This window comes from Drosophila takahashii, chromosome 3L (genome assembly GCF_030179915.1).
Source record: "Drosophila takahashii strain IR98-3 E-12201 chromosome 3L, DtakHiC1v2, whole genome shotgun sequence".
Classification (NCBI taxonomy): domain Eukaryota; kingdom Metazoa; phylum Arthropoda; class Insecta; order Diptera; family Drosophilidae; genus Drosophila; species Drosophila takahashii.
In genome coordinates, this window is record NC_091680.1 from 34,289,868 (window position 1) to 34,301,849 (window position 11,982).

At 31.8% G+C, this 11,982-nt stretch overlaps 1 protein-coding gene across 6 annotated transcripts in view; it reads right to left on the minus strand.

Moving 5' to 3' along the window:
* The window catches only part of Parp1 (Poly-(ADP-ribose) polymerase), a 190,189-nt gene extending 181,614 nt beyond the window's left edge, over positions 1-8,575 (minus strand). For 3 of the 6 annotated variants that reach the window (XR_011418391.1, XM_070214299.1, XM_070214300.1), the window contains exon 1: positions 8,369-8,564. Coding sequence is in view for 5 of the 6 variants with exons in the window: in XM_070214299.1 (XP_070070400.1) it covers positions 8,369-8,482 (114 nt within the window). In the remaining variant the exon portion in view is untranslated. Of the gene's footprint in view, positions 1-8,368 lie in introns of all 6 variants that reach the window. The other 3 variants (XM_070214297.1, XM_044392551.2, XM_070214298.1) reach the window with 3 other exon arrangements.
* Between the last annotated feature and the right edge of the window lie 3,407 nt (positions 8,576-11,982).

An 11,982-nucleotide genomic window follows, 5' to 3' on the forward strand; every position in this document is an offset into this window, starting at 1 on the left:
TAAATTCTTAAAGTTAATAGATCATATATATGGGCGGTTCTTTTACAAACCGAACACCTTTTATTGGCTCACATTTTTGATTTGCCTGAAACTTTTTTTACACGTACTATTCGGAAAATAAGTAAACACGTGTATCAGGATTTGACCGAAAAAAAATTATTTTCCTAGTTAGAATTTTTTTAAGTGTGCCAAAAATTGTCAAATTCGAAAAAGTACCCTCTCATTGAAAATCTGTATCTCCGGTTATATGAATCCAATTGACTTCATGTCTTTTGCATTAATTCCTCTAAAACCTCTCCTTTCAAAATAAAATTTCTTAAAAAAATTTTTTTTTTAATTTCTTAAAAATAAAAACAAATTAAGATTAAAAAAAATTTTTTAACTATTGCCCCCACAAAAAAAAAAATTTTTTTTTATTTTAATACTTGCGCCATATTGTTAGTTACAATCGGTTTTTGTAAAAAGTTGGAGCCACTTTTAGTTTTTAAAATATCGAATTTGTTTCAGCAAGGCCTCGGCTTTTTTCTATGAAAAAACGTCGCAGCAAGTAGATCTACTCTCTCACTCTTATCGGATCCTAATGGAATTTATGTTTTCTCATTGTTTATTAGTCCTTTAACAATTGTTAATGATTAAAAGTTAAGTTTTAAGTTTTTTGACAATTTCTGAATGACAAAAAGTAAAAAGTCATTTTTTAATCAATTAAAAACTTACAACTATTTATTTAACCGTCTATTTAATAAACAATAATTTTAAATTTATTTTATTTATTATTTTTTTATATTATGTAATTTATTAAACATTTTTAAATATTTTTTTTTAAGTTTTTAAAAAAATTTATTTAATAAAAATAAAAAATTATAAAATTTAATTAATTTTTTTTTTAAATTTAAAAATAAATATTTAAAAATGTTTAATAAATTACATAATATAAAAAAATAATAAATAAAATAAATTTAAAATTATTGTTTATTAAATAGACGGTTAAATAAATAGTTGTAAGTTTTTAATTGATTAAAAAATGACTTTTTACTTTTTGTCATTCAGAAATTGTCAAAAAACTTAAAACTTAACTTTTAATCATTAACAATTGTTAAAGGACTAGTAAACAATGAGAAAACATAAATTCCATTAGGATCCGATAAGAGTGAGAGAGTAGATCTACTTGCTGCGACGTTTTTTCATAGAAAAAAGCTGAGGCCTTGCTAAAACAAATTCGATATTTTAAAAACTAAAAGTGGCTCCAACTTTTTACAAAAACCGATTGTAACTAACAATATGACGCAAGTATTAAAATAAAAAAAAATTTTTTTTTTTGTGGGGGCAATAGTTAAAAAATTTTTTTTTATCTTAATTTGTTTTTATTTTTAAGAAATTAAAAAAAAATTTTTTTTAAGAAATTTTATTTTGAAAGGAGAGGTTTTAGAGGAATTAATGCAAAAGACATGAAGTCAATTGGATTCATATAACCGGAGATACAGATTTTCAATGAGAGGGTACTTTTTCAAATTTGACAATTTTTGGCACACTTAAAAAAATTCTAACTAGGAAAATAATTTTTTTTCGGTCAAATCCTGATACACGTGTTTACTTATTTTCCGAATAGTACGTGTAAAAAAAGTTTCAGGCAAATCAAAAATGTGAAATTTTTTTTTTTGCCAAATCTGTTCGGTTTGTAAAAGAACGGCCCATATACAAACTTAAAAAAAAAGCTTTAAAAGCTACACTAACGCTTTTTATGAGCTTTCAAAAGTACACAATCGATCAGCTGCTTAGGACTAAGAAATTGGCGCCATAATATTTTCTTTACGTTTGTGCAAAAAAATACAACTTCTTTGTCCCGACTAAATTAAGTAAATTATGGAAATGAAAGATCAAGGTATGTAATATTTAGTGTGTATAGTACATTTATGTGTAATCTTAGTGTTCGACCTGTGTTTAATTTCCAATTTATGTGTATTTTTATAGAAAATTAATATTTGTTCCCTGTATTTAGTGGGATAAAACTAACGACCCGACGTCTGCCCACAAAAACTAAGTACGCCAGTTTGTACATATACATGTCGTTTTTCAGCGCTAATTAACACCTTTTCCCCGTTCGTCCCCCTTTTCACGCAATTCCACACTATTCAGGGACCTTAAAGTTTCTTCGTAGCGATCTCTAGGATATTTGGCGCAGCAACAATCGAAAATTTAATTTTTTTAGGATTGCATTTCTGTAAAAATTATCAATTACCACTTAAAAGATGATAAAACATAAAAAATAAATTTAAAAAAGTAGTTATTTTGAATCCTTTCTTGTTAAGCATTCGTAAGAGAAAGAAAAGGAAATGTCTTCCTTTGCTTATAATTCCGTTAAAAAAATTACAAAAATTATTGTGAGTGTGGGGTTTGAAAGATACAGAGTTGCACTTTTTAAATGTTTTGAGTTACATTACATACGAAGAATCCGTTCGTCTGCAAAATAGGTTCAAAGTTTGCCAAAAACAGAATTTTTCCAACTTTAGTGTCCTGTTTTTTAGAATCCTTGGGTGTGAAAATTTTTTCGAGAGCACATTTAGAGCGCTGATTATTTAAAGCAAATAGGACTTTTAAGATTTCATCGAGGTATTTAAAAAAAGGTTAAATTTTATAACACAGTGTAGTATTATGAATTTGCTTGTATGGGGGGCAAAAGAGGGCGTGGTCGCACAGACTCAAAAATTTGTTTGCATACTATTCTTTGTAAAAAAAACAGAATGTGTAAAGTTTGAAGTCTGTGACTCAATTTTTAGAGTTTATGCCAAAAAAATCGACTTTTGGACCATAGTGCGAGGTCCAAAATTATTTTGTGAAATTTTTGGATTTTATACCCGTTACTCGTAGAGTAAAAGGGTATATTGTATTCGTGCAAAAGTATGTAACAGAGAGATGGAAGCGTTTCCAACCCTATAAAGTATATATATTCTGTCTGACCGTCTGTCTGAGATCTCTGTCTGATCGCTGAGATCTCGGAAACTACAGAATCTAGAGATTTCCCACACATATTCTTGGGCTTCCTACGCAGCGCAAGCTTATTTCTGCCGAGGGCCACGCCCCCTCTAACGCCCACAATCGCCCACAAAGGATTTTAAAAGGCGTCTGGCGACTACACCTTTCAAGATTTTAGAAAAGTAAAAATGCAGTGTTATGGTGTTCATCAATACCTATCGAAATGTAGAAGAAATTTTTCAAATCGCAATTTTTTCATTCGTTAAAAAGTTATGGTATCTCCATCTCCCTTGCACTTCTTTTAGCTGAGTAACGGGTATCTGATAGTCGGGGCACCCGACTATAGCGTTCTCTCTTGTTTTTAATTATTTGCAGCTTGTTATGAGCGGAAAAGCGTTCGCAAGCAGGTTGCTATGTGTGGGCCAAAATGTAAGCTGTTGTGCGTACGAAAACATTAATGTTTGCAGCAAAGTGTCAAAAATATAATTAATATTAATCAAAAGTGTACTTTGTACTCCTATAAAGTTCCAAAGTTTCTATAATTTACCAAAAACAGCATAAATTTGCTTTTGTTTAAAAATTTTTCATATTAATATTGGCTAGGCAGAGGCATAGTAAGAGCGGAGTGTGGGGTACGGGAGGTTAGGCTCCCCCCAGTCAGCAATATGTATGCATACTTGTTGTAGGATATGTTATAAACGTTCAGATATGTTTTTAAACTATTTTCTTAATCTATTTATTGTATTATTCTACAATAAAATTAGGAGAACGCAATTTTACGACAGTTTTCCCGAGTTGAAATCCCCCTTCGTTTTTGTTGAGCTGAGCAACTGCTCTTCAGTCAGCTGTTATTGAATGGTAGATGATGGATGGAGTTCTGTAAAAACACGAGTTTCATATTTGTCAAAAATCCCAACCGTTTCAAACGGATGGACTTTATGGGAAGATGCTATTAGAGGCACCCCCTGTTGAACCCGCATTTCGGGTTCGAACAAAATTTGGACTTCAAGTGAAATACAGATGATGAGTAAAATAAAAAATATAACACGTACATTTTATTTATGTATGGGATTGGGGCAGCTGACTGGGCGTGGTCAAAATCAAAAAAGAAGAAAACCCGAAATTTTACAAAAAGTCTTAACATTATGTAAAAAAAAATAAAAACTGTATCTTTAAAATTACCTTCGCGGCCGGGAGTGGTTCATGCAGGCGTAGTCAAAATCCAAAAATAATGAAAACCGAAATTTTACAATGGTCTTAATATATGTACACAAAAATTGAAATCCGTATCGTTGAAATTACCTTCGCGGTCGGGGGTAGTTCATGTGGGCATGGTCAAAATCAAAAAATAAGAAAAGCCGAAATTGTAATAAAGTCTCAATACTAAAAAAAAAATACGATAGTAAAAAAAAATTAAATCCGTATTTATAAAATAAGAGTTTATGCCAAAAAAAAACATTTTCATCCCAATGTGCATTGTACATAAGGGCGTTTTTTTTTGTATGAAAAATTCTAAGGTCCTACTCTCACCCCCTTATACTTTGCGCATTGGTGCATTTAAGACATACCAAAAAAAAAAGTATAAAAAAAATGCGATTTAGTGCTTGCGCATTGACCTTTAAGTTTATCACTCATACATACTGTTGGCCTTGATCAAATATTTTAATTTCATATAGATGGCGTAGACTTCTCATTACTTATGTACTTTAAGACAAAAGAAAGAAACATAAAAAAATAATTATACCCGTTACTCGTAGAGTAAATGGGTATATTAGATTCGTGCAAAAGTATGTAACAGCTAGAAGGAAGCGTTTCCGACCCCATAAAGTATATATATTCTTGATCAGGGTCGTTAGCCGAGTCGATCTAGCCATGTCCGTCTGTCCGTCTGTCTGTCTGTCTGTCTGTCTGTCTGTCTGTCTGTCTGTCTGTCTGTCTGTCTGTCTGTCTGTCTGTCTGTCTGTCTGTCTGTCTGTCTGTCTGTCTGTCTGTCTGTCTGTCTGTCTGTCTGTCTGTCCGTCTGTCCGTCTGTCCGTCTGTCCGTCTGTATGAACGCTGAGATCTCAGAAACTACAGAGGCTAGAAGGTTGAGATTTCCCACACATATTCTTTGACTTCCTACGCAGCGCAAGTTTATTTTAGCCGAGCGCCACGCCCCCTCTAACGCCCACAATCGCCCACTAACGATTTTAAAATGGGTCCTGCGCCCACATCTTTAAAGATTTCCGAGAAGTATAAATTCAATTTTGTTGTGTATATTTATACCTATCGAAATGTAGAAGACATTTCAAATCGGACCATTCATTAAAAAGTTATACGCAATCAAAATTTATATATCTATCTCCCTCGCACTCCCTTTAGCTGAGTTACGATTATAAGTCGGGACACCAACCCGAGTTCGCACTCCCTTTAGCTGAGTGACGGGTATTAGATAGTCGGGACACCAACCCGACTATAGCGTTCTCTCTTGTTTTTTAAATATTTTTTAACTTTGTAAATCTTAAGGTAATTTGGAATAATGCCGTGCACTACATTTCGTTTTAACCATTCCCGCCTTTATTGTCAAATCAAAATTTATTCCAAAACCTCTTAATAATGTCCTGGGCAGTAGACTTGACTTCTCCGACCAATCCCGTGAATTTCCGTATAGTTTTCTATTCAAAATTGACCAAATTTGTTTAAAGACTCATTTAAAGGATGTTTTACTCGAGGAATGGTCCAAAATACCCCCGAAAGGTTCAAAAAATTGGTCGAGTCGATGCCAAGGCGCTTGGAAGACATTAAAAACAAGAAAGGAAGCTACCTTCGGCCAGCCGAAGCTTATATACCCTTGCAGATAAAAGAATTCTCACTCGGTGCAGTTCCAGGGATTCCAGATTCAGCGTTTCTATTTATTTAAATGTTGTTTTTAAGTAGTCAAGAATCGAAAAGCCTACTTCCTACAAAGTTACAATGAATTTTCTTATATTTGTTTGAATATTCCTATGGGAGCCTTAAGATATAGTGGTCCGATCCGGCTCGCTCCGACATAAGTACTACCTGCAATAGAAAGAAGACTTTCGAGAAAGTTTCATCGCGATAGCTTTAAAACTGAGAGACTAGTTCGCATAGAAACGGACAGACAGACATAGCTAGATAGACGCGGCTATTGGTGCTGATCAAGAATACAGTGGCTCACAGCTTATTTCAACCAGTCTACACCAAAAACTTTAACAGCCCATAAAAACTAAACAAAAAATGTTATCAAAATAATTTAAACGCAGAATACATCTATGATGATACACATTAGTGTATAATAACGTTATGATTTTTTAAATATTTTACAAATATTTTATATGAATTAATTACAAAAAAAGCCCAAAAAAAAAGGCCACAGCTTATTTCAACCAGTTAACAAAAAAATCGAATAAATTAACATAGTGGCCAATAACTTTTTTTTTTTAATTTGGCATGACTACCCTTTTGTTTACCAACAATTTAAAGTTAACTTTACATGGATACAATGCCTTTTGTTGTTGTTTTCAAGTAAAAACTTCTCTCGACCCTTGGGAAGGACTTTTGGCATAGTTTCGTCTAAAAATATTGTGTTTTCTAACATTTTTTCGTTAAGTGGACTTCCAATTTTGTTTTGTGGTAATGTTAAGACACATTTAATTCATAATCATTAGCTTTCGACAGCTCTGGATGAGCTGAATCTGCGAAAAAATATGCACTTCCCATGGGTCATTTCTTTAGTTAAATCAAAAATTAATTTATATTTCAAAATCCTTGCAGTTTTTAATTCATTTATCCTTTTGAATGTGAAGATGAACTCAAATCTTAATCGCGGAGTAAAAAAATAGAAATTATGGAAGGACCTGTTTGACACTTATAGGCCCAAAACAATTAGCGTTCGCCGTTAGACTTGAAAATAGCAATTTGACTTCCCAATTTAGGCTCGTCATTGGGATTTTCTCCGCTTAGATATATTTTTCCGACTCAAATGTATCAAAATTCAAGTATTTCTTTCAAATACATTTTTTCAAACATAAAAAGGACACTAATAAGTGAGTTTCTCGTGTGTATCCAAATGAGCACTACGCCTAGCGGCGAACGCTAATTGTTTTGGGCCTATAAGTGTCAAACAGGTCCTTCCATAATTTCTATTTTTTTACTCCGCGATTAAGATTTGAGTTCATCTTCACATTCAAAAGGATAAATGAATTAAAAACTGCAAGGATTTTGAAATATAAATTAATTTTTGATTTAACTAAAGAAATGACCCATGGGAAGTGCATATTTTTTCGCAGATTCAGCTCATCCAGAGCTGTCGAAAGCTAATGATTATGAATTAAATGTGTCTTAACATTACCACAAAACAAAATTGGAAGTCCACTTAACGAAAAAATGTTAGAAAACACAATATTTTTAGACGAAACTATGCCAAAAGTCCTTCCCAAGGGTCGAGAGAAGTTTTTACTTGAAAACAACAACAAAAGGCATTGTATCCATGTAAAGTTAACTTTAAATTGTTGGTAAACAAAAGGGTAGTCATGCCAAATTAAAAAAAAAAAAGTTATTGGCCACTATGTTAATTTATTCGATTTATTTGTTAACTGGTTGAAATAAGCTGTGGCCTTTTTTTTTGGGCTTTTTTTGTAATTAATTCATAAAAAATATTTGTAAAATATTTAAAAAATCATAACATTATTATACACTAATGTGTATAATCATAGATGTATTCTGCGTTTAAATTATTTTGATAACATGTTTTGTTTAGTTTTTATGGGCTGTTAAAGTTTTTGGTGTAGACTGGTTGAAATAAGCTGTGAGCCACTGTATATACACTTTATGTGGTCGGAAACGTCTCCTTCACTGCGTTGCAAACATGTGACTGAAATTGTAATACCCTCTACAAGGGTATAAAAATAAAGGCTTGTCCACAAAATATTAAAGTTAAAAACAAAGTAAATATTAATAGGAAATTAAAAAAAAGAACACATTTGCGAGGCGGTTTTTTTAATTTTTTTGGTTTTGATCGTTTAAAACAGCAATGATGTAACTTTTTGTTCATATTTTTTTATTTTATATATTTTGAATATGTGTTGAAACTGATAAAATTATTAAAATAATTAATATGTTAAAAAAAAACTGATATTGTTTATGAACCACCTCGCAACGAATATTTTTGTGAATGACTGTATATCACTGATATTTTTTCCCTAACTTTTTAAGCATTGTTCTTAAAATGTTTTCTTTTTATTTAAGTAGTGCAAGCATTAACCAACTAAAATAAATTTAGATACCAGCAGAATTACTAAAAATAGTAACTTTATAGAGATATTTCTCAGACGTTACAAGGTGTCCCTATTATTTTCACATGACTGTATGTGTGTTTGCCGGCAATCGAAAAACTTACTTGAACCAAAACTGCAATGCGTAGGTTATCTTTGGGTATAGAACATTTACATCCTTTACAATTGGCTCGTCCAGATCTAGCATATTCCGCCATATACGGTAATTGAAAATCCATAATGAATTTGTAACTCGTACTTATAAAGCTATTCTGGAGGAGACGCGTTGTGATTTTCGTTAGGGGTATTTCGGACAGCAATAGAAATAACTCTAATAGCCTGTTTACACAGAGGGGTTTTCGTTTCTGTTTGGTGCCGAATGTGTCGGTCACGAGTAAGACTATATGGTTCTTCCTTGAAACTAAATAAGTAGCAAGAATTGTCCCACGTTCAAATTGGTAGGGATTTCTTTGTTATACCAAACTGTATTTTTCCTATAAGCCTAGTACTCAGTACGACGAAAACTGCTAGCTAAGCGAGAGGCAAATAGGTAGCTAAAGCCTTTAGCCGGGGACTTTTTTCACCGCGGTACTCAGTTGAGCTAAGGAAATGGTAAGGAAATACCAAAAAAATACCAGATTTAGTGGATGAATTCCGATGAACGCCTTTAGCCGCTGCCCAAAGAATACAACATTTAATCTTTGGCTGTGTTTGTGCAGAAGCGGTGTGCCAATAACAAATTATAAATGGAAGGAAAACCCTAAAAACCAATGGAAAACTGCCTGTAGGAGTTGCGGCAATACATATCGCCATGCCAACAGCAAATTTAGGGCTTGCAACCCAGGTTGGCTCAACGATTTGTAATATTTTAAAATTGGCGCCAGCTAATTTGTTTGCTGAGAGTAAGACCATGCTACATGCATTGCGGATGAACTCCGAAAACTTCGGTCACACCAGAAGATTAATATTTTTCGACTAGTAAAACTCTTAGCCGTACTGAGTACTAGGCTTGACACAAAAAGTAAGGGGGAACTGAGGTTTCTATCTGGATCTCTGGCAGAAGAATGCAGGACAAAATCCACTGGTTTTTCGACTTCCCGCATTATAGATTTTCCACACGTACCTAGTTATAGTCTTCCTCTACTTGCAGTGTCTGCTTTTCCGCACCCTCTCAATTTTGGTTTTTCCAGACCCTCGCAGTTTTGGTTTTGCACTGCTTTGCAGTATCTGATTTTCTACAATAAAAATCATGTTTTTTGTAATATTTGTTTGTGTATTTATTAAGAATATTTACAATCGAAGCATTGCAAATAAAAATGTTTAATGCCTGAAGCATTCCCGGGTTTTGCTTGGCCGAATGCAGTTCTTAGGTAACCATGTCTTGTCTGTCTTCTGAAAATATCAAAAATAATTAAGATATGAATGTAAGACCAGGAATAATAATATGAGTAATTACCATTATTACGTCTCCGCACAAAATTAAAGGATCTGCTTTGCCATGGCCGATCATTTACCCTCTGTTCAGCTGTTTTATGTCGGGTATCTATATCAAAAACTATGAGAAGAAAAAATAAAATATGACAAACGCAGGCGCAACACTTCTGGTCCCAAGAAGTCTCAGTCGGCCTGGCTAAAATAAATGAAATATTTTGATTAAGTTAAACAACTAGGTTAGTACTGAAGTACTATTTATACAACCATTTAATGAACACCTCACACCATTTATCACTGGTAAAGATTAAAAACATTTCAAGTGTCACTGAAATGCAGAATTTGTGTTGAAGATAGCATCCAGAGGCGTATATTTATTAATGGCGAAAATATCTGTGATACTAACCTTTGTAACGCTGAAATAAAGATTATAAAAAGACAAAACTTATTTTATCACTCACCTTTTTATTGTTTTTTTTAGATTAAAATTAACTATTTTCAAATTTAAAAATGATGTGACCATGCATTACATTCTTGATAATACCAAAAGAAATACCAGATACATTTGGTGTAAATTTCGTTGTAAAGTTCGGTCACACTTTGGCGCCGAATTAGTATTTCGCTTAAACAATACTTTTCAGGGACCGCACAGTGGGGCGCCTAGAACAAAAAGCCTGCCAAAATGGTTTTTTTTTTTTTAAGATTTCCCAAAATGTTGCAATGCAACTTCAAAAACAATTGAATTCTCTATACACATCAAAAGGAAAGAGTGATCTGTGTTAAATGGTTCTCCCACTACAGATTTATAAAGTGGATTTTTCGAAATATAATTTTAGCCAATAAGAAAAAAAGGTATTTTTACACATCTTTGAAATTTTTCTGAAAGCGCCCAAGGGCCTAAGTCGTATATGTAACGATTGAAATTTTAAGAGCAACAAATTCTTAAAATATTAAAAAAAAATAAAAATTTTAGATACATAATTACTATTTTTTTTAATTTTTTAAAAGTGGTCCAAAAAAAAAGGGATTTTTTGGATATCCTTGGACGTAAAGTAGTGTTACACCCTAGATCCCCGTTTAATTCTTTTTTTAAAAAAAAGTTTAGATATTTAACTACATATTCTGAAAAAATTAGCCTGCCCTTTTGTGCCTCTTCTGAGAAAACCGCAGTTTAAGTTAGCAAGAAATGTTCATAATTTGAAATATCGTCAGCCCTGGTTCATTCGCGCGCCCTAACATCATGAAGATATTTTACTTATGTGAAGGTATTGATGAAGATAATGATAAATTAATAAACAAATTTGGGTTTAAAATTTTAAATTATGTTATTTTACTAAAAATACATATATGAAGTAAATACCGGTTTCTACCAGTTTTTTTTTGAAAATATGCTATATTTCCTTGATTGATTCTATGACATCTATAAGATATCATTGACCAATTAAAAAAAGGTAAGCATAGAGCTAAAATGATAAATAATGACTTAATCCCAATTTATATGAACCAATATTGAAATAGAACCGAGACATTCCCCTTTGTAATAAGCGTTTATATGGCAGCTATAAGATATAGTTGACCGATTTGAATAATTTTTTTTTTCAAAAATCAAGTTAAATTAAAAAAAATATTGGGAAACTTAGAACCCTATAAGTAATTTATTTATATTTTTTTTCTTAAAAAAACAATTTATTTTTTCTTAAAAAATTTCTACAACAAAAAAATTTTACTAAAAAAATTCACCTTATGATGTTTTTTTACATATTTAATTGCCTTCAACAATGCCCCATCAAAAGATATTCGATATAGGGCTCCGCTGATTTAAGGCAGACTTTTGGCTTTTTCGCCCCACTGTGGACCGTAATCATTAAAGGTTACGTATATTATAGGTATATTAGGCATTTTTCGTATTATTAATACTACCAACACGAATTTTTATTTTTTAACAACACTTAAAAATGGCTTAGGCCACGATCTGACGATCAAATTATTTTATTTCACAGAAAATATTTAAAAATGTATAAAACAATAATAGTTTTCTTTGTAATTTAATGGCAATCCTTGATAAATGTGATCAAATATTTTAATCGTCATTCCGTGGCTTTTCTTTATAATTTTTTTTTTGAATCCCACATTCATTCTTATTATTATTTGTAAACATTTTGAGTAAAATAAATTAAAATCATCAATAAATATTATGATAATAGACATTTTGATTATAATTATTTAAATTAATTTATTTGATAAAAAATAATAATATTTTTTCTACCAATTTTAAAATTACTAAAAATTTAAGATAAATGTGAGAACA